The 21,331-nt window shown below is 53.3% G+C and overlaps 10 protein-coding genes across 10 annotated transcripts; 2 read left to right on the forward strand and 8 right to left on the reverse strand.

Annotated features, from left to right (window-relative positions):
- Positions 1-61: 61 nt before the first annotated feature.
- On the reverse strand, positions 62-1,783 carry G647_03831 (uncharacterized protein; the record flags this gene model as incomplete). Its single annotated transcript, XM_008728176.1, has 1 exon — positions 62-1,783. The coding sequence occupies one exon, from the start codon at positions 1,781-1,783 to the stop codon at positions 62-64; it is 1,722 nt and encodes a 573-aa protein (XP_008726398.1).
- Positions 1,784-2,328: 545 nt separating this feature from the next.
- On the reverse strand, positions 2,329-3,171 carry G647_03832 (uncharacterized protein; the record flags this gene model as incomplete). The annotated part of the gene is made up of 1 exon (XM_008728177.1): positions 2,329-3,171. The coding sequence occupies one exon, from the start codon at positions 3,169-3,171 to the stop codon at positions 2,329-2,331; it is 843 nt and encodes a 280-aa protein (XP_008726399.1).
- A 554-nt stretch (positions 3,172-3,725) lies between these two features.
- Positions 3,726-4,904, reverse strand: G647_03833 (thiazole biosynthetic enzyme, mitochondrial; the record flags this gene model as incomplete). Its single annotated transcript, XM_008728178.1, has 3 exons — positions 3,726-4,050; positions 4,103-4,121; positions 4,256-4,904. 3 exons carry the CDS (start codon positions 4,902-4,904, stop codon positions 3,726-3,728), a joined length of 993 nt encoding a protein of 330 aa, XP_008726400.1.
- Positions 4,905-6,423: 1,519 nt separating this feature from the next.
- G647_03834 (uncharacterized protein) lies at positions 6,424-6,669 on the reverse strand (the record flags this gene model as incomplete). Its single annotated transcript, XM_008728179.1, has 1 exon — positions 6,424-6,669. One exon carries the CDS (start codon positions 6,667-6,669, stop codon positions 6,424-6,426), a length of 246 nt encoding a protein of 81 aa, XP_008726401.1.
- Positions 6,670-7,251: 582 nt separating this feature from the next.
- G647_03835 (uncharacterized protein) lies at positions 7,252-8,613 on the reverse strand (the record flags this gene model as incomplete). Its single annotated transcript, XM_008728180.1, has 7 exons — positions 7,252-7,530; positions 7,596-7,709; positions 7,778-7,872; positions 7,925-8,060; positions 8,118-8,348; positions 8,400-8,424; positions 8,498-8,613. The coding sequence occupies 7 exons, from the start codon at positions 8,611-8,613 to the stop codon at positions 7,252-7,254; spliced, it is 996 nt and encodes a 331-aa protein (XP_008726402.1).
- Positions 8,614-10,577: 1,964 nt separating this feature from the next.
- G647_03836 (uncharacterized protein) lies at positions 10,578-12,411 on the forward strand (the record flags this gene model as incomplete). Its single annotated transcript, XM_008728181.1, has 2 exons — positions 10,578-10,611; positions 10,712-12,411. The coding sequence occupies 2 exons, from the start codon at positions 10,578-10,580 to the stop codon at positions 12,409-12,411; spliced, it is 1,734 nt and encodes a 577-aa protein (XP_008726403.1).
- Positions 12,412-12,748: 337 nt separating this feature from the next.
- Positions 12,749-15,314, reverse strand: G647_03837 (uncharacterized protein; the record flags this gene model as incomplete). The annotated part of the gene is made up of 4 exons (XM_008728182.1): positions 12,749-13,873; positions 13,959-15,036; positions 15,089-15,175; positions 15,238-15,314. 4 exons carry the CDS (start codon positions 15,312-15,314, stop codon positions 12,749-12,751), a joined length of 2,367 nt encoding a protein of 788 aa, XP_008726404.1.
- Positions 15,315-16,524: 1,210 nt separating this feature from the next.
- G647_03838 (uncharacterized protein) lies at positions 16,525-18,261 on the forward strand (the record flags this gene model as incomplete). The annotated part of the gene is made up of 3 exons (XM_008728183.1): positions 16,525-16,683; positions 16,753-16,875; positions 16,969-18,261. 3 exons carry the CDS (start codon positions 16,525-16,527, stop codon positions 18,259-18,261), a joined length of 1,575 nt encoding a protein of 524 aa, XP_008726405.1.
- Positions 18,262-18,759: 498 nt separating this feature from the next.
- On the reverse strand, positions 18,760-19,242 carry G647_03839 (uncharacterized protein; the record flags this gene model as incomplete). The annotated part of the gene is made up of 1 exon (XM_008728184.1): positions 18,760-19,242. The coding sequence occupies one exon, from the start codon at positions 19,240-19,242 to the stop codon at positions 18,760-18,762; it is 483 nt and encodes a 160-aa protein (XP_008726406.1).
- An 865-nt stretch (positions 19,243-20,107) lies between these two features.
- G647_03840 (uncharacterized protein) lies at positions 20,108-21,270 on the reverse strand (the record flags this gene model as incomplete). The annotated part of the gene is made up of 3 exons (XM_008728185.1): positions 20,108-20,329; positions 20,383-20,808; positions 20,857-21,270. The coding sequence occupies 3 exons, from the start codon at positions 21,268-21,270 to the stop codon at positions 20,108-20,110; spliced, it is 1,062 nt and encodes a 353-aa protein (XP_008726407.1).
- Positions 21,271-21,331: the final 61 nt, after the last annotated feature.

Here is a 21,331-nt window from a genome sequence, read left to right on the forward strand (position 1 = left end):
AGCTCTGTGGCGAGATGCATCAACGCCTGGAAATCTATTGTTGTACAAATTCACCGTGTAGCTACGACGCAACTGGCTCCCTCGAAATAGTACGTTCGATGCCCTCCGACCCATCGACAGCATCTTCCTCGTCCTTGACAACCTCCGGTGCGGTCCAACCAGTCCCAGCTTGAACGAGTAACATGAAAATAGCCAGAACGCCACCGGCCATATAGATTGTCTTCAGTGCTTGCTCGTACCCAAACAAAGCCACCTCTTTATCCACGCCAGTCAGCTGTTGAACCACGATGGGAGTGCCCACGAGTTGCCGGATCAACCTCTCCTTGACCTCGAATATCCCTCGGTCCTGGAACCCCCGGGTCAGTGCCTTCTGCAGCGTCCGTAGGAATAGGCCGCCAGAGACACTGGAGCCAAACGACCCAGATAAGCTGCGAAACATGGCATTCAAGGGTATGACAATAATATGCGTCGAAGGTGTGTTCAGGTGCAACACATGCGCCAGAGAGTAGTTCAGCAGCGACCCGACAATAAAGCCGTTCACAAACAGGACAGTCAGATAGAGATAGATGTTCGAAGACGGCGTAGATATCCAAGAGACCGCGAACATGGAAAGTGCAAAAAGCCCGAAGGTGGCGATGCACGAGACGTAGAATGACCCGGCTCGTCGAATATGCAACCAGCCCGCCAAGAGGCCACCCATGCCAAAGCCCAAATTGGTCGGAATGAGCGTCAGCCCGGCGTGACTCTGAGGCCAGCCTCTTAACGTGAGGACATAGGTAGGCGTGTAGAAAAGAACACCCCATCGGGCGGTCATGACTCCGACGGTAGCTAGGCCAGTGAGGATATTGCCCCTGGACCTCAGCACTGAGACGGGTACGATGGGGTGCGTTGCCCAGCTTGACTCGACGAAGATGAAGAGGATGAATGAAGCCACCGACAGAAGGATTGGCGTCATCTGGATTCGTGGAGACGAGAGGCTGTAAAGCAATAGGACAACTGCGGCAACAATGCTAAAGACGCCAAAGTAGTCGATTTGAGACAGCTTCTTCGCCAACGCTTCGGGCGCTGTCGAGGCAGAGGCTTGCTTCGGTTTGGGAATGCTGAAGAAGGCCACGGTGACGGCGACCAAGGCGAAGGGGATCTGCAGCCAGAATATCGCGCGCCAGCCGACCAACGGCTCCAACGCCCCAGCAATGATAGCGCCACATGCCACGCCCGCAGTGTACCCCGTATTGATACACCCGAAGAACAAGCCTCTCCTCCGCTGGCTCGTCAATTCTGTGACAAGCAGGAATGCCACAGGCGTGACAGACGCGCTTCCAATGCCCGTGATAACTCGACCGGCTAGGAACCATGGCAGTGACTTCGCTTGGGAAGTCACGAAAAGACCGCATGTCTGAACGATGATTGAGACGAGCAAATAGATCCGCGGTGTGAAGATGGCACACAGGCGACCTGCCACGGGGGTGATGCTCGTAATGGCGATGAGGTAGGCTGATGTAAACCAGCTCACTGCATTTGAGACCTCGAGATCTGAAGCAATCGGTGACTGAATGGTCGTGATAAGCGAGACATTGTTTGTGAGAATAAAGATGAGAACCCAGACGGAGAGACAGATCAGCGCTCCACGGGTAGTCGAGAGCTTGTCGTCTGGCCCTTTATCTGTCCGCGAAAGTGGTGACACATCTCGTGGCTCCGTTGTGTGCCTGTTCAGGACCGCAAAGGTGTTGGGCGACGAGGACAGCAGAGGCGTCCTCTCCGAGCGTGCCCCGTTGGGTGTCATGGTTGTGCTCGAGCCTTGCTAGAAGTACGTGACCGACACCGTCAAAGGACCGCTGAAAGCAATTCCAACTCCAGAAGGATGAACAGAAAATGTCAAAACGTTCCTCCACGTCCCGGAATACGTGTCCGAAGATACCTGGTACAGTACCTCATTGATACGGGATGCTGACAAACCCGGTGCAAGCCGACATCTCGGCCGATTGCCATCCCTCAAGGAGGCAACTCAAGCGAGGTTATCGTACAAAGCAGGTGGACCCAGGACGGTGAAGTCTCATCGTCGCTCTACCTCGTAGCACCTCGAGCAGTTGCAAGGAAGCTGCGTGAGAGGCGAGGGTAGATCATAGCATCTGTGTCGAAGGTATGTGGAGCGCCTAGACGTGCCAGCGTGTATTATATTTCTGCCGAGAGCACAATTGCTGGCCAAAAGGCTTGGCCTCAGTGATACTCCGTACAATGTACACATCCAAATCCAAATCCAAATCCAAATCCAATGCAGACTCCGAAGCACCTTGCTTAGCTCTCTTCTCGTCGCAGCTCTCACATTCGTCAGGCTTTTGCAGTCGCCGGCTTTTGGCCATCCTTTCCTGACCGGATCTCCAGCTTCTTCGGTTTCTGTCTCGGTGGCTTTGATTCCTCGGACACGCCACTATTGACACTAGGTCCCTTGTCGACCTCAGACTCCTTTTTCACAGCGCCCTCCCCAGCTGTGTCTTGGTTCTTGTTTGCATCGGCACCCTTCTTAGACCTGATCTCCAGTTTCGGCGGCTTTCTACGCGGCTTCTCAGCCCCATTTGTCGACTCGGCGCTTTCCGGCGCAGCTCCTTTCTCAAGCTGCGCTTTGCGCTCCGCCTCCAAGGCGTCGACCACCCTCCCCGGATCCGCATCTTCAAACGGTACTTCTTCCACCTTGCCGTCCTTTCCGCCACCTAGCTTAATCCATGGCCCATGGATGGCACCAACGCCAGTTCCCACAAGCATCCCCAGTCCTGTGGCAGGCACCGACAGTATTGCTCCGAGTACGGTCCCCACACCCGCACCAAGGCCCAGCCCACTGGCAGCCCCAATGCCACCACCAAATCCAAACCCCTGCCACGTCCCTGATTGCATCCGTTTCGCCATTTTGCTGTGCCCGTTTGCTTCCATTTCCTTGTCAAAGGCTTCCTTCAACAGCTTCTCACGTTGTGTCGATGAAGCCATGGCCATGGCTTTCTGTTTGAGGCTGTTGGCCGTAGACTGGGCTTTCTGTGCTTTCTGCAACGACTCGATGGTCTTGAGCATTTCTTCTCGACTGGGCATGTCCCCATCCTTTGGAATCTGTGGCGTGTCCTCGCCATCGCCGCCACCACCACCACCACCACCAGCACCCAGCATTGATTTGACTGTTTCCATTGCCGCCACAGACAAGGGCTACCTGGCCAGACAACGTCTAACCGGCCTCAGCTGTAGGCTTAAGGATACCACGTGCCCTGAAATGTGATTCTGATCCTTCTGACAGATCAACACTGATCGCTCTGTGTGTTAGTCTCAGTCCTAGGCAGCATCCTGGAGTGTTGAAAAGAGCATTGGACATAACGTCAAGAATGAGTAGAGAGCGAACTTGGTCGCGGGCAAAATTGTTGGACACAAGGCATTGACGTCATACGCTTTCGACCTGGATGGTTCCCTTTCGAGCAGCCAATCAATGCTTTGTATCTGCGGACGACGCCATCTCACAGCCGCTCTCCTCATCTTCACCTCTGCCCTCATTTCACGAAACATGGAATGTTATGATGCCAGTCCAAAGCGTGAAGGACAGACAACTTCAAAGTACTACGCGGTGTTCTGAACGTTGCTGAGTAAATTGAGAGAGATATGATATGTGCTCGGACTACTTCGAATGAGTGACTTGGTGATCAGAACCGATCACCTGCTCCGTGCCAACATCAAGGCGAGATGCCTTTCCACTACTCAGCGCACTCGGACTTTCTGGCCTCGAAGACTTTCAATGCCTCTTCCGCAGCTTTGACACCGCTGAGCACCATCGCACCAAAAGTCGGCCCCATGCGGTTGGCACCATCCAACTCGGACAGCTCCATGCCTCCCATGATCAAGCCAGGCGAGACCTCACGCGTGCCCTTCACGATCGCATCCTCGGCGTTATTCATGTCTAGGCCGCGCATCCCGCCTAGCTTTTCAATGGCATTCATGCTGACAAGCCGCTTTGCTGAAAAGGCTCCAAATGGGCCGTCATGACCTGTGGTGCTAATGACCAAGGGAGCGTTGATGGTGCTAGAATCAATTAATACTAGGATATCAGCGGTAGGTTCCGCTTCAGACTCACTTTGGGTCCATGCAGCTATCTGTTGGTCCCACATGAGTTAGCATAGTCTCCGGATTCAAATTGAGCGAAAAGCTATGATGCCAAACTTTTCCCGCAAGGAAGGAGTCGGGGGAGGGATCGATCAATTATCGTCATGAGAAGACAAGGACTTACGGTCGTCATGGTGGAGGGTGACCAATGTCCAGTTCGTGACCACGCCGACAACTCTGACGCCACCGTCGGCGGCTGGACGAGTGACCAAGTCCTCGACACAAGTGGCGTTGAACAACTTGACGTTGGGCATAGCCAAAACCTTGCTCATCAAAGTCGACATGAAGAGAGCGGCATGCTTGACGACCACGTAGTTGCCCTCGTCCTCAAAGGGTACGCCGATGTCGTTCAAGAATTCGTCGGCTGGCTTACGCAGGACCATGGCCGAGAAAAGCTGGCCGCCCAGCCAGCAACCACCACCGGGGCTCACGGAAGCCTCGACAATGGCGATCTTGAGATCCGGTCGAGCCTTGGCGAGAGTGTAGGCGGTAGACAGACCGCAAGAACCTGCGCCCACAATGACGACGTCCGACTCGGCATATCGATCGAGGTCGGCAAAGTAGCGTCTCGTCATGGCGCGAGAGACCTGGGACTCGCGGATTGGGGCAAACTTGAAATCACCCCATTTGTCGCCGAACCTGTCGAGCAGAGTCTTGTCCTCGTTGGAGGCCTGCAAAACCACATTTTTGTGATCAAGAGCGGCGCCAGTCTTCAGCTCTTTGGTGGCAGTGAAGCCATCAAACTCATTGAAAGTGGCGATGGGTGGAGACATAATTCACGTCCTGTCACAATGTTAGGAGGTTCCTCGAGGAGAGAGGGAAAGACGAGATCGCAAGATCCTTTCGCTGGTATTATCCAGATCAAGTTAAACCGTATGATCTCAGAACGCAGCCTCACACGACCCAGCGACGACCGCCATCTCCGGGTCCACGAGGAACCTGGGTGGATGGCTGGAGCGACGCTGGCGTGCAAAGTTGCGAACACCGGTTCATGCGCAGACACTCTCATGTCTGTTGAAGTGTACCTTGACCACGATGGCTGTCAACCGAACGAGGGGATAGCATGACAACCCCCATCTTCTTGCAGTGAGATTTACTACTCGGGGATCGATTGGTTGGATGACCTGGAAGTGTCAGCATGCTGTTTCCTCGCTGCACCATGAGGCCTGGAGGGGAGTACTCGGAGTGGATTCAATGTTGTTCTTCCTTTGCGCGGATGCAAGGTCCTGGACTCACGGAGATTGGTACAGCGGAGATGGAAAGAGGAAATAAAAAGCAGAACGAAGATCCTCAACGTTGTTCAAGGACTGCTCGGCCTAATATAAGAACCTGAAGAAGGGATAACACGGAAGCTCGGGAGGGGCATCGAGGGGCAAGTGGGGGCCGAGGAAACTGTCTGGGCCTGTGTCCTACGGTATGTTATCAGTATGAATCATCACACATCCTCAGTGGCCCGGTTCACCGTGTCCGACGATCCTTATTCCCTTTGAATTCTCATATGCACACTGCCACTGGTTCAATGTGTATAGGAAAGCCTTGGCAAATCACGACAACGGCTTATCATGGACGAGCAAAGTGCGTTTCGGCATTTATCGCCGTGACCTATTGCATGCTTGTCTGGTCGAACGAGGTACTGGCCGAGCAGAGGACCGCTAGAAAGGGCCCGGGAGATTCTCAATCAGCACTCTGCACTCGGCCACTTGAGGCTCCGGCAGGCTCCGGCAGGCTCCAGGAGGCTCTCTATTTTCTTGAAACCCTGAGCTTCTGTGAGCCAGGCAAATGTTCATGCTTGGGATCCGAGGCGACGAGACGCGCTGTACGTTATGAACGACGATGGGCCTTTTGATTGCTTGAACTTCGCGGTTACTGCTTTTTATGCATTAATGGATTGTGTTGAGAGTGGATGTATGGTCCATCGCAATCAGCCCGACCAGGAAGGTATCTTTGCTTTTTGGATGTCCAAGGTGGCACTGACTTGGAAGCACAGTCGATATCTTAGTCCAACGTCCAACCTCCCCACGTTTGCTTGAAACAGAATATGATATGACAAGATGAACGTATCGACATCTGAGTGGCGCTGTCCTGTTCCCAATGCCCTGCGTCGTTGTTGAGGATCAATTTCCCATACCGAGAGTCTCGTTTCATTGCCTCGATGCAACGACTTCATCTCAGCCGTTGATCGACCGTCTCGGCTTTCGAGGAAGAACGTCGCGTCGAGACGTTTCCGCCATTCTGGACTTGCGCGTCATTTCGGAAACCACAGCCCACAGTCGAATACAGTCTTCTTCGAGATCACCACCTTTTCAGTACGTGCTCATCGACAAACTCATCGTCCTCATCGCCCTGCGTTTTCCTGCACAATCCACCGCAAGCAGAGGGATTGCCTGCGTCTACTGAGATGCCTCGGGGGCAGACATAGACCTCTTTGGTCAACCATGCCGTCTTGTACACGATTTGCACGTCCGAGGAGCATGATTTGGTCAGACTTCGGGCTCCTTCGAACTCTTCGGCTGTGTATATGAATGTCACCGACGACATGTTGACCGCTCCCTCCGGGGGGAGACAGACGTCGACTGGAGATGGCGTCACCCGAGGATTACTCCTACAGTACGATAGGGTGTTCTATTGTCTTTAGAGGCATAGGCATCCTCCAACGTGATTTGATTGAGAGTCTGCTCCCTCTCTTGTATTTCAATGCCAATGAGCCCGTGTCTCAGTATTGCTGGTTGCTGTGCGAGCTTCGAGTTTGCACTTATATTTCAGCCCCTGTCAGCGGTGCTGACCTTCAGTTGACTGGTCGTAGGCGTGGATATCTCATCACTCGACGGGAACATGTTAGGCTGTGACGCCGTTTCTACTTGTGAGCCGTGAACATATGATATTTTGGGGTATATGAGTGGCCAGTCCTGCTTGTGCTCATGGAGCTAAACAGAACAGCGGCACATGGCGTTTGGACGCCGCCGAGGTTAGATAGTCTCGGGGATGACTTTTATAGTACAGTAGAGACCGTGGTTGTGGCTTGACGCCGCAAAACATCCTCAATCAGGAGGCCATGACTGTGTCTTCCATACCTTCTCCCAGATATTTTCCCGACGTCTTGATATTCAACATCGTTTTCACTCAAGGCGCCTTGAAGAATTCCTGCTGCGACTGTGTCCGCCGGGCATCAAAATCGGTTTCGGGGACGGTAGACTTCGAAGTCATCTCGAAGTTGGAATCGTCGCTCGACTTGCTGTAACCTTGACGGGACGTGGCTCGAGAGAAGAGATTCTTGGCCGCAGGCGACTTGAAAAGGAGTCGACCACCCTGGTATACAAGCGGTAAGTTGCAGACAACGACGGCAACGAAGGTTTCCCGCACGGCCCAACTGCCAGCCGCTTGAGCACCACCGATTGGATCCTATAGAACTTGTCAGCGCTCTATACTGAATGGTCGGCGTTCCCACCGTGTAGCAAGAGACAAACCTCGAGGATGAGGGCTGCACGCAGAATACCAGCGGCCATGACAAAAACTGCGCCACTGAAAATGAAGATCAAGGATAGCTTCTTCACCATTGGGACGTCCGCTTTCAGGAGCATCTGCAGGTCAAACATGGGTCAGCAAATAGTCATGGTGCGACGATAATATGCTTGTGCCATCAACTCACCGGGATCGGGATGGACAATAGGTACGCGTCCGAGAAGACGTTCAGCACGACAGTAACGTAGAGGTCGATCTTGGAGATTGCGGGTTGGCAGTGGTCTGCAAATCGTGTAAGCCGAAGCACTCCAGTCCGCCGAACGACAAAACTCACTGCCTGGGTTCGGGTAGATCTGCCAGTTTTTGTGAAACGGATGGCATCCGAACAGAATCGACAGCTCAGTAGCCAGGTATGTCGAAATGACAACAGCATAGCCGATACGAACTCTCATTTTCATATGGTCGAGGGTCTCCCTGTGCGTAAAAGGTCAGCCTATTGCCATGCGATGGAGCGCAAAAGATAACACCCACGTCAGTCGCTGATAGAATATGATCATGCATAACTTCAAGACCCATAACAACAAGGTGTAAAGACTCCAGCCTACGAGCTGGGTCTTCGAACCGTTCACTCTGAACTGATATTCTTGTGAATTCGGGTCCAAGGTTCGCCGTTCTTCATCAGTCATCCCATTGTTCGCGAGGCCGTGCCACCACGCTCCTACAGCATATGCTGTACCTGTCTCGAGACCATAGACGACCTAAAAATGTCAGCATGACGGTCGCGTAGTGTGTCAGCCAAGAAATCGTACCGTCGCAAACAACATCAGATAATCACTATATATCCGAATCGGTCAGCATTGACATGGCCTGGGAAGTGCTTGAAGGCGGTGGGAGACACGAGACTTACTCAAGCCATAGCCCCTTGATACCAGCAATCGACAGTCTGGAGACAGTCCTCGTTGCCACGACCAGAACTCCCACTGCAAGGAGGGTAAATGCCTCGGTGTTGAAGTCAGTCGCCATGGTGAAGGGTCTGCAACCACTGCCTTGAGATCGAAAAGTATGATTATAAAGTTCCGGAGCGAGAGCACGAAAATACCATGGCGTGACGGAGGTGATATAGAAGATATGCGTCCCCTTGGTCCCCACGTGAGGTTGGCAGATGTTGAAGGCCTGTCTGTTCACACTGCACACGGATGAACTCCCCGTCGCATCATCCAGGAGCCAGGAGTTTGCGATTCCCACTTGGCACGCAGACGGTCTTGAAGGACATGGCCTGCCCTGCCGGAGGATATGGCGTAAGCAAGCATGATCGACAACAACCGTCTCGCGGTACTCGTACGCTATGGTGCATCTCACCCTGTGCAGCGCTGGGGCTCACGGAGGCCTCTGAGAGTGTCCTAGTCTGAAAAAGGCCATTCTCCGCCCGGTTCGGGCCAGCTTCATCAATTGTCACCCCGGTTAATTTCGTGGTTGGTATCAATGTAAAACTCTATGCGAAGCGACAAGGGATCTCATCTGGAGTCTACGCTGTTCGGTAATTGGCTGAACAGGTGGGCAAGGCTAGGGGCGTGGACAGCGGGCATGGCTCGAGGCTCCATGTGCACAGAAGCTGTCAAGAAGATGATGTGGCCAGTCATGGCCGTTGAAAATTATGGCAGGTGTGGAAATCTGCCGGTAGATCATCCGTAGTTGTGCGGACCAGGCACCCGAAGCAGCGGTGCTAGAAGAGACGTGAAACTTCGGTAAATGGTTGGTACGGCTCAAAGCGTTCGAAATCGCTGATCTATCAGAGAGAGGTGGAGTGAAGGTGAAGTGAAGAAGCCAAAGTGAGAATTCCCACTAATTCATGAAATCCCCGGGAGAGATCGACAGGCACTAGCCCAAGTTCCCCGAGAGGTGCGATTGGCTGGGTTCTCGATACCTCTTGCCCCGCCACTCCCGCCAACATGGAGCTGAACGAGAGTCCTTCACCTGGTAGGGCAGCTGCGGGCAGCCGGCCCACCAAGGACATTTTTTCGGGGGCAGTTAAGAGGCTCGAGGGAAGGCCCGAGGAAGCTGCTCGGTGCCGCTGCTGGCGCTGTACTGGGTACGACGTTCTGGACATCACTTGCTCACTTGCGTCTCACCCCAAACTGACTTACTGCTTTCCATTTCGTCTGCTCATGTTGATTGCGGACTTAAACTTCACATGGATACTGATATCGCCCTGCCTTGCTAGCCCACCGGAAGGACAAGATTTTACTCGTATCTCTCTCTCGCTAATGTGGACCTTGGGGCTGTGGACCTGGACGCCAATGCAGCCCGGGCCTTGACGGTGGGTTTGTGAGTGGTGAACGTGTCTCCGCCTGACACTTCAATTACTTAAGGAGCTCCTCAAGCGAACCTGTCAAGTGAACACAATTGCGGTTTTGCCTCAAGTACTGCTTCCGTCCCACTAGTTCGAGCCCATTGACGCAGTTGCAAGGAGATGGCGTGCGGACCGCGAGACAAGCATGGGATTTTTTCAGACAATGATCTTCAGGGTCGAGGTGTCAGTGTCTTGTCTAGCTACTCCGTGCTCAGAGACTTACACGGTGGCTCGTGCTCTCCGTTGCAACGGCTCGTGAGCACGGCTGGAACTCGTACGAAGCATGTGCTGACGGGGTAGACTCCGCGCGAACTGCCTCGGCTGTGTACGAGGATTACGAGCGAGGCGTCGCTGTCAAAAAATCACCACTTCTACGGAGAATGATCCATGCTCTGATTGCATATCCGAAGTACACCAATTCTCCTCGGCGCGACGAGCGGCTCGTTCGGAAAGGACAACTTCAACTTCCTGCGTCTGCGTGAAACCTTATCGCGCATTGAATTTTGCCATCGACGAGGGGCATTCACGGCGAGCAATATTTCTTCTTATCGCTTGAGCGGTCAGTCAGCTATCACGAGTGGGAAATCCGAACGTCAACTTTAACTGTTGGACGGACGAGCAAAGAGATCTCATTCCAATGGATAGATTTGATCTCATCGTCGTAGGCACCGGTAAGTCCGGCCCATCCAAGTCTCAATCAGAATAACCTCCGACCGCCAACTGGGACGCCGTACTACAGCTAACATGCTCTATCGCTGGCGTCTTGATAAGGCTGGTACGGCCTCGCAGCCGCAAAAACATACATCGAACTCCATCCGTCCGAGAATGTGGCCGTCCTGGAAGCCAACACGTCAGTCGGCGGCGTCTGGGCCCAAGACCGCCTCTACCCGGGTCTCAAGTCCAACAACATGCTGGGCACGTATGAATATCCTGACTTTCCAATGAACCAGGATACCTATGGAGTCAAGCCCGGGGAGCACATCCCGGGGACGGTCCTTCATCGCTATCTTACAGACTATGCTGAGAAATTTGGCGTTCTCGAGCGGACACGGTTCAACACTAGAGTCGACTCTGTGGAACCAACCAAAGATGGAGGCTGGCTGCTCAAGGCCTCTTCACCATCCTCTGTTTCTGCGACTGCTGCATCTTCCAAGCAGGAGATCTCGACCTTCGAGACCAAGAAATTGATAGTCGCCACGGGATTGACCTCGCAGCCATATATTCCAGATCTACCTGGCATGCAGGATTTCGAGGGCCCTTTGTTCCATGCTCGAGACTTCGCCAAGAAAGCCGACACCATCGCGGCCACCAAAAGTGCTGTCGTCGTCGGCGGCGCCAAGTCAGCATGGGACGTCGCGTACGCATACGCCACCGCTGGCGTACAGGTCGACATGGTGATCCGGGAATCTGGCCGTGGGCCCGTCTGGATGGCGCCTCCCTACGTGACGCCGCTGAAGAAATGGCTCGAAAAGCTCGTCCACACGCGCTTCCTCACTTGGCTTAGCCCTTGCATCTGGGGTGCCGAGGACGGGTACTCTGGAATTCGCAACTTCCTGCACTCGACCTTCCTGGGCCGCGGCATCGTTTCCACCTTCTGGAAGATCCTTGCTAGTGACGTGATAGCGCTGAACAAGTACGACTCGCATCCGGAGCTGAAGAAGTTGAAACCGTGGGATCCTGCATTCTACGTGGGCAGTTCACTGAGCATCCACAATTACCCAACGAGCTTTTTCGACCTCGTCAGAGAAGGCAAGGTTCGCGTGCACATTGATGAGGTCGTTGGGTTTGGTCCACACTCGGTGAGCTTGAAATCCGGGGATACTCTCAAGCCAGACGTCGTGATCCTGGCGACCGGCTGGAAGAAAGAACCTACACTGCAGTTCGTTGCCGGAAGCGAAGCTGACGTGGGACTTCATCACTCGCCCGCTGACCTGGATGACCTGGCCAAGGAGGCGGATCGAGAGATTCTTCGGAAACTCCCAAGCCTCAACGCTCAACCCCAGCGAAGACGCGAGCTCGAAGAAAAGTTGTCCGAAAGAATGCATCAACCACTCCGGATGTACCGATTCACAGTGCCCCCCGCCATGGTCCCAAAGCGGAACATAGCTTTCGCAGGCATGCTCTCCTGCATTACGACGTCAACGGTTGCCACTGTCCAAGCCCTCTGGATCTGCGCCTTCTTTGATGGCAATCTCAGCAGACTGCCTTCTTCACAGGACGATATTCGCTGGCAGACGGTTCTCCACACCCAATTTGGCAAGTGGCGATATCCTACTAGCTATGGTCCCAGCTTTCCAGACTTTGTCTTCGATGCTGTTCCCTATCTCGACATGTTGTTGAGTGACCTGAACCTGAACTCGCACCGCAAGCCAGGGAAAATGGCAGATATTTTTGACCCGTATGGACCTGAGGATTATGTCGGCTTGATAGACGAATGGAAGGCGGGGCGTGAAAAGACCGAAAGAGCTTGAGATTGATCTTTTGATGGTAGCGCCGAGCCCGAACTGTGGATCTCGGCCGAGTCAGCAGGGCCGAGATGCCCACTTGCAGCCACCGATCTCTGCTGCGTGCCGATGAGAAACGAAGTTGAGCTCTCGGCATTGCCATTCGAGCTCTTGAGGTTCAACTTAGTCGGCTTTCCAGGCGGAAAGGGATGGATGTTAGCAGGAAAACTGTGGTCGTCTAGAATGAGAATGTCACTGCGGCTGTATCGAGGTTGAAAGGCCGGGTATAGTTGTCTTAGTGACTTTGTCCGGCTCTGTGCATAGAAAGCCGCAGTTGACGGCGAGGAATTGTGCAACCAGTGGTTTAGCCGACTCCAAATGGGTCTTGATTGATGTATTGAAATTCATCTGGCAAGTCAAAGAGGCTTTCGAGCGTTGCATTTGGCCATGTGAAGCTGTTATACCTCGACCAGTCCCGTGAAAATTGCTCGAATTGACCCGTGAGATTATTGTTCGCACCACCACTGATCTGAGGCTGAGCGGCCGGGATAAAATTAATGTTGTCGGGAATGGTGCTAGCGTATTCCTGTGGAAGGACGTTGTTGTACTTGGAATGAATGTTATTGCTTGTGTTTCCAGGATCAGGGTCCACGGGCCTTGAATGGGGCTGGACACTCTGCTGTAGGGAGGAACTGTCCGGAGAACCAAAGACGAGCACGGGACTCTCTTCGGCGTTATTCCAGACTCGAAGCTGCTGGTCTCTGGCTTCGTACAAGTGGCTGAGAAGGTCGTGCATCTTGCCCGATGCGACAGCCCAAGGCTCCATCTCCTTCATCAAGGACAGAGTAATCTGTACCTGCCTGTGACACTCATCCCTAATCTGCCGGACTGAGTCCCTGCCGTTGCTAGAATTCTTAAAACCTATGTGTTGGACGGCCGCTGTTCGGGAGCCTTGGTCGTTGGTCTCCTCACGGAAGACATACAAGCTCAGCAAGGGCACCATGCAGATTTGCAGCAAGTACCATGTAGTGGGCCAGGCAATGTACTGATTGGGCGTTTCGGACGAACGCTGCTTGGCCGAGTCGACCGTCTCGGCAGAAAGAGTAAGGCATTTTCGTATGCACAGGCGCTGATCCGAGGTGAGGTCGCTGAACCGGATCCGGTGGAGGACGGCTTCCATAAGGCTTGGCCGGTAGAGCAACAATCTCAGATTGAGATACCGCCACTTGATTGTCAACAAAGGCTGCACGAATGGTTTCGAGACGGAGCCTTCCGGCAGCGTGGAGCCTACGTTGCCGACCAGCCTGTGGAAGTAATTCGGAAGAGATTCGTACCAATCAACAAGATGGGCATCGAGGCTAAGCGACTCGGTGAAAGTCAACGCTGGAGCTGTCATCAAACGGCTTTGGATCTCTATCATTATGCGCGAGAAGCCAATCGTAATGGCCAATACTGAAGCCGGAGACGGAGAGTCTAGAGTGGCATCCGACTAAACCCTCAGCGGCAGTCAGCAAGCGGTCACGAAGGATATGAGGTTGGCAGGAAAGAGATAACAAAACGCAATAGAGCCTTACCACATCTCTCGGACATTGGACTTCCGTCTCAAAGACCTTTGTGTCTAAAGCGCGACCCAGGGTCACAGCCTCAGCCGCGTCGAAGACGACAAGATTCCACCAGATCTTCCGCCTCAACTCTAGATGCTCTCCTGGTGCGTTAGTACCGGCCGGTTCTTTGTGAAGGCCGAGGGCATATGCCATGCGAAATGCAGCTCCAAGTAGAGCAGATGCAAGGTTTGGGCGGTTGCGGTAATGGTTGTACCAGCCGGCCATGAGAATTAAGGCTTGAAGATATTCGAGACTTTTGTTCCCAAGGCCCTCGAGATCCAAATGAGATTTCGCGGCTTGATAATAGGTCAGATGTTCTCTCGAATCCGTCCTCGTTGTCCCAATGGAACCTAATGCAAGCACCATGTTGAACAGACAGAGCCATGGAGAGTCATTTCGAGTTCCAGATGAAGCAGTCTTTCGGAACTCAACCTCATCAAGCACTGGCGCTGCAGGATGGACCCAACGAAAGTAAGCATTAATCAGAGTATTTTCTCTCTCTGTCATCTGATGAGACGGTGGTGCACCGTAGGCAGCTTCAGGGGAGCGGATCGAACCACTTTGTTGGCTAGTCGTGGGACTTTGGCAAGACCGTTGTTGCCCCGTGGATTCAGGTGCAATCCGGAGGATAGTGCGAAACAGTTGCATTGTGGAGGACGGGCCAACATATGACGAGGGCTGCGCCGACGTGGCCGAGAGGGCGTTCACATCATCTCCAGCCTCGGAAGAAGCATCTTCGCCCTGGGATACAAGCGCAGCGCCAGTAGCAGCGCTGTCTTTGTCTCCATGGGTGAAGGAGTCATCTTCGATTGCTCCTGCTTCAAGCGAGACAGGAGATGTGACGCTGTCATGGACGGCTGTGCCGAGTTGCAGGCTCACTCGAGATTGCTCCTGTCTCGGTATTGGTGTTCTCAACGAGGAGGGGAGCCTTTCGAACAGTTCCTCGCGAGAAAGGCCACTCAGTGCGTCGATCGGTTGTGAGGGAAACAACTTCGTAAGAACATCGGTTGCCGTTTCGAGACGTTGCCTGACAGACTCGAAGTTCCTTCTTTCGCTTAGCGATTTCCTTGTGCCGGTAATGGCACATTTGCGGGACTTACTTTCGACTCAGGATCAGTGCTGGGCGTGAGATTGTGTAGATGCATCTTTCAGGGTGCTTGTACCAGCGACAAGAATAGCATGGGTGGCTACCTTGTTGTCAGCACTCGAGGTTTGTGTCAAATACCATCGCTGGGAATCTGGCTAGAACGGAGCGGGTGTTTGAGGATTACTCACGCCCCGTCGCACTTTATCTTCCGACGCCTGTAGAGTGTTCTCTGAGCCCATGAACGCCAATGCTCAAATCGGCCACGTTGACAGCTGGAGGAGAAGACTCATCCACCATGACGAGGAGGCTTACTTGCATTCAGCGCATGCCGTTTTTATGCGAGGATCTCGCGACGCATTTTGCACGAGACTCTTTGTGGCCGTACGAGCCTCCACAAGCGCAAAATCATGTAGGGAAAGGCCATGGTTCGCTGACATTCTAGGAGAAGCTGCTCCTGGAGATACGTTCGTTGAGTGTCAGAGGGGATCATGAAGACGGAATGTTATGGGCGCATTGTCGATACTAGTCAATGCACACAACTCCTCCTGATCAGTACTGTGTAACGGCGTCGAGGCCGAGTAAATAGCGGTGCTGGATATAAGTGGCCGGACCTAGTGTGACATGGGCATGAAGGGAAAGTGAGATAGATGTGAAGTTCGGATGATCCAGTGATGAAGGTCATGTGAGTCGGGACGACGTCGGACCTGGAGATTCTCCTTCCTACCTTATCGTCCAGGTGGGTCTTTAACTAGTTAGTTAAGCCAGTGGCCGTTTAGGCGACGCCATTTGGGCCGCGGGGCTTGAAGATAAGGCAGTCGCGCCTTCCCGCCTGCCGTCTGCCGGCTTTCCCACTCAGCTCACTGCTCATCAGAGTTCTCTGTCCATCTTTTTCTGTTTCTTTCAATCTCGCAACGAATCCAACACTGGCTGGCATGCTGTACTAGAGGCTTCTTCCCGCCAACCAGCTAAGCTTTAGTCAATACAGGCCAATATATCACTCCGCATTCGATGTGACTGCGCGGCCTCCACAAAACGCTAGCCGCGAAATCTGGGGAAGCGTGACCACAATGGAGACACGGAGGTCACATTCCGCATCCCGTAGATCTGTTTCCTTATCAATTATCCCGGGTCTATGGCGAGGAGAACCGCCTTCAACAGCCTGAAATGGTAGCATCCTTCAAAAGGCATTCACTATCACTGTCCAGATAAGTGGACTGCTACCGTTACCACGCCGGCAAGCTCTTATCTTCGCGCCTCGAGATATCGAACGGTAGACATGTATATTGCTTCAGAGTCATCGCTCGGGACCGGCTTCAATCCCATGGTCTGATTGACAACTTGATCTTCTCCAAGTACCGAAATACCTCGTCCAATACGGGGACACAAAGGTAACAGTGACCAGCAGGCCCTTGAAGGTATTCATCCGCGATGGCTTCAAGCAGGGGTGACATGAAAGGCGAGGTGCTCAATGTCAAGGAGGAACAGCATGCGGAGATGCTGGAGCAGTCGAAGGTGGCAACTCACATTGAACACTCCCTGGGGGTCATCGAGGCCATCAAGCTATACCCTTATGCGGTATTCTGGGCAGCGCTATTCGCCTGGTCATTGGTATGTACTCGGCAGATTCACCTTGCCCCGCCGGAAGTCGATGAGAGATCGTGCTCTGACTCTTTGTAGGTAATGGTTGGCTACGACTCAGGCTTGATATACAGCTTCTATGCTTTGCCGGCCTTCGTCAAGAAGTATGGTCACAATTACGGCGGGGACATCGGATATGAGGTGTCCGCGAAATGGCAAAACGTGAGTGAACCGAGACTTCAAGCAACTATACAACTCATGCTCTCTCGCCATTGTTTTCTGTCGGTGCTAGTCAAGGCTGATGGGAACTTACAGGTTCTCGGCATGGGTACGCCAGTTGGGCAGTTCCTCGGAGCGTTCACTGCATCCTGGCCCATGGAAAGATGGGGTCGGAAGAAAGTATTCTGGGGCTCTTTGTTCTTCAGCACGGCCTTCATCTTCCTGCAGATGTTTGCGAATAGCATCCACACTTTGGCTGCTGGAGAGTTCCTTGCTGGCATCCTCTATGGCACTTACGTCGTGCTAGCACCTACTTATGCTTCTGAGGTTTGCCCGTTGGCGCTTCGGGGCATCCTGAACGCCGGCATGAATTTAGCCTATGTCATCGGACAATTTGTCGCCTCTGGCGTCGGCAAGGGCTTCTCGGAAAATACAACACAATGGGCATATCGCATCCCTTTCGCCATCCAATGGGTCTGGATCCCGATCCTGGGCCTCGGCCTCTTCTTCGCACCCGAAAGCCCCTGGTGGCTTGTCCGAAAAGGGCGCATCGCCGAAGCTGAACACGCCCTCAGGCGCCTAGCCAAGGATTCGCCCAGGGTCGACATCAAAGCCACTCTTGCCAATATCGAAGCCACTACGCTGCACGAGATTGAAATCGAGAAGGACACGACATTCATCGAGTGCTTTAGGGCGTCGAGCCGGGCGCGCACGGAAGTCGCCATCATGGTGCAGATATTCCAAGTCATCACGGGCATTTCTCTGATTGGATATGCCGTCTACTTCTTCACACTTGCCGGTCTTCCCACGAGTGCTTCCTTCAACATGGGTGTGGGCAACACGGCGATTGGGTTCGTGGCGACTTGCTGCTCTTGGGTCTTCATGTCCTTCTTTGGTCGCCGCACGATCTACATGTACGGCGTGGGCGTGATGGCGATTTCGCTCTTCATCATCGGTATCTTGGACTGTGCGCCAAACTATACCTCACGTCCTGGCATCGCCTGGGCTCAGGCAGGTCTGCTCGACTTCTTGACCTTTGTCTTCCAGAGCACGGTCGGTCCGATCAATTTTGTCATTTTCGCCGAAATCGGGGCCACTCGTCTGCGGTCACAGACGGTTGCTTTAGCTACAAGTAGCGGCTCTATCGCTCAAATCATCATGACCGTCCTAGTGCCATACATGCTGAATGCGTCGTCGTGGAACTGGCGGGGGAAAACCGGTTTCTTCTTTGCGGCATTCAGCACCATTGCCACGGTATGGTGCTATTTCCGCTTACCTGAGACAAAGGGCCGCACGTATCAAGAGCTGGACTACATGTTTGAGAAGGGTGTTCCGGCGCGGAAATTCAAGGACTACCAGATTGCCGAAGTCCACGATGTTGAGGTTTGAGTGTACGAGCAGCGCGTGGGCGAGAGAGGGCCGAATCGAGGACGGAGAGGACATATGTACTGTCTGCGACAGCCATCTGAAATTGAAGTGAGAAGTTGACGTACGTACAATTTGAATGCTTCATAAATCATTGGACCCGTCAGGACACTCCGGCGCGATCGACAACCCTATCCTGACAGCTCTTCATGTCCCTGTCCTTCTCTAGATTCGCTCCGTTGGCACAAAATCAGCTTAGACAAGCCGTGTCTCTTTCAATTTTTTGGCCCAAATTCCTTCATCTGATCTCGATCTGTCTACTAGTCGTCCCCCTCGCTGCCCTTCTTCCATGAGAAAGCCTGATCCCAGTCCTGGGCTTAACAATGCCTCTTTGAGACACCCAGCAGCCAGCAGCCAGCAGCCAGCAGCGCTCAGCGCTCATACCTTGACATGCAAGCCCGAAGCTGAGAGCTCTCACCGTTGTTGCGTCTGTCTGAGAAAATATCAAAACTATCAAAACTCTCAAAACTCGCCCCTCCGAAAATCCACGACCATCACATCCTCCACAACCCCGGTCAAACAATCCACCCCGAACCCCCTGTGCACGGGATCGGAATTGACATACCAATCGCGATCCTCGGGCGATTCAAACTCGAGCACAAATGCGGCGTGAAACCCCTTGTGCAGGTTCTCGATCGAGACGTCTTTCCCGCCGGTGAAACTTTTGATATACGGCTTTCGCGTCACGGGGTGGAGACACCGTGTCTGCAGGGCCACGAATTGGCGAGAGATGCTGGACCGGACGGAGGTGGGGATGTGTTTGTAGAAACGGAAGTGGACGATGTGGATTATCGGGTTTGTGATAGTCTCTGGTTGCGGGTTCGAGGTTGAATTCGAGATCGAGGCGGACGTTGACGTTGACGTTGACGTTAATGTCGTGGGCTCTTGCTCGGGTGTTGACGCTGGTGTTGGGGATGGAGATGGTGGGAGTGAGGCCGGGGCCATTGTGGGAAGCGTATGGATAGGGCCGTATGTACTCGGAGGCACACGCACAAGGACAGGGATAGGGACAAGCACGAAGCACAGACAGCGGGGACGATACTCGTGATACTCTGGGCACTCTGGGTACTCTACATGTACTTCCAAGTGCATTTGGGATGGAGGTGAATTTGGACAGCTTTCAACTTCTGCTTGGAATTTACATACATATACAACATTTGCTTACGTATTTCGTACCTAGCTTACAGTCCGAGATCATAGATGCCGTGTCTGATACGATGGACCCATAGATTGAGTCAGTTGCGTTTTATGAGAGTTGTGCAGCGCGGTTCGCTGAAGTGCTGCAATGCGTGGAGTCCAGACAGCTACTGCAGATGCCACTCCAGCCTCGTTGCATCGGCGGAGACTTCGACTTCGAGTTCCGAATCACAGTGCCCGACTTACCTTGGGAGCGGAGAGCGGGACAGGCAGTCGGGCAAGAATCACAGTCCGCCGTGTGTGTGTGCTGAGGCCCGCGTATCCGGCAAGATAGCAACACGGATGGACTGTAGACTCTGCCGTGCAGAGATATGTACTACAGTACGTAGTATGTATGCAGGTCAGGGAAGGGCATGGCAGGGTAGTATTCGCGAAGGCGAGTGGATACGATAGATCTATGCTTTGTACCGCACCTCGGGCTTGACGCCGCATACGCAGTAATGCAATGTTCCGATCTACGCTGTAGCACATGCTTCGTGCTTATCAATGATCGACTAGACGCAAGTCGGGGCATTATTAACTTTCTGCTTCGGCACTCAATTCGTTCACTTGACTGTGGCTTCGCTCTTCGCAGAGAAGAGCGCTAATTCCAAGACTCTCCCGCGCTGCTTGACTAACACTTCTGCGGCTTCCAGTTCGGAATGGCATACGAGTTGTTCGGCATGACCATGTTAAAAGTTCCTTCCCATTTCCACGCGTGCAAGAACCAACCTACATTGTTCTTCTTGAAGAACTGGCAGTTCGAGTCGTAGTTGTGCCAAAACGTGGTGTACTGCTGCGCGCCGATATCTTTGCTTCCTTGATGAAGAACGTTGAGTTCCCAGGCCCATTGTGTCTGTTTATTACCGGCGTTCAGCTGCGGACGTACGAGAGTTCGGGTATACTCACCTCGGAGATCACAAGTGGAACGGGCGTGTAGTTCTTGTACCACTGTACTTGGTCGGCGATATACTCCCAAGAGTCCGAGATGTTGTAGCCATGGTAGTACGGCATGATGTGACTGTGGACGAAGTCGCTCTGTGGGAGGATTTGCTTTCCGACCGGCCCGAGACCCGGCTTCTCGCCGGCTGTGTAATTGGTACACAGTATACCGGGACGATCCCAGTCTTCACTGATGCCGACGGGTATCCCGTACGGCTTGACAGTTGCTCTGAAGGCTTTGAGTTCGTTGATGAAATTATCACCATCATCCTGGTCGCCTATGGGCTCTGTTCCGAATTCGATGCTGTGAAAGACGTATGGTGCAATGTCGGAGTAGGTGCTGTTGGAGAGGATCTGAATGATGGATGCTGCAATGTCCCGCCAATACTCGAGCTGAAGCCGACGTCAGTAGAAGACTTCCCTAGGATGTCAGGTACGAACGGGATCACCGTTCAAAGGCCATGCCACCTGGGCAACGACGCCCATATCGTTCGCGACCGCTGCTCTGATGAGGTTCTCCCAGATGTAGGTTGTATAACAATATGGAAGGTATACTCTGATCAGGCTGGCGCCGAAGTCTCGCTTCTGGCGTCGAAGGTCGGCGTTGATGCGCTCAAAACTGTCATCGTAGCACTCCCCTTCCATTGGATAGGAGAATCCCAGAAACCCGTAGGTCATAGACTGAGGGCACCACCACTCCTGTCTTGTGACACTGGGAGCCTGAACAGAGCCATTGAAAGTAGCACTGCCAAAGGGAAAGCAGCTGGCGCCTTGGCCGCGGATTCGTGACGTGGTGGGTAAACCCCAGACACTGCTGGTGAGCAAAGCAAAGATTGGAATGGCAGAGGCGTGCATATCGTCGCAGCTCAATGCCTTTCAAACTTACGGTGCGTTGACATGCCGAGGATGGGTGAGA

Source organism: Cladophialophora carrionii (genome assembly GCF_000365165.1).
Source record: "Cladophialophora carrionii CBS 160.54 unplaced genomic scaffold supercont1.3, whole genome shotgun sequence".
Lineage (NCBI taxonomy): Eukaryota > Fungi > Ascomycota > Eurotiomycetes > Chaetothyriales > Herpotrichiellaceae > Cladophialophora > Cladophialophora carrionii.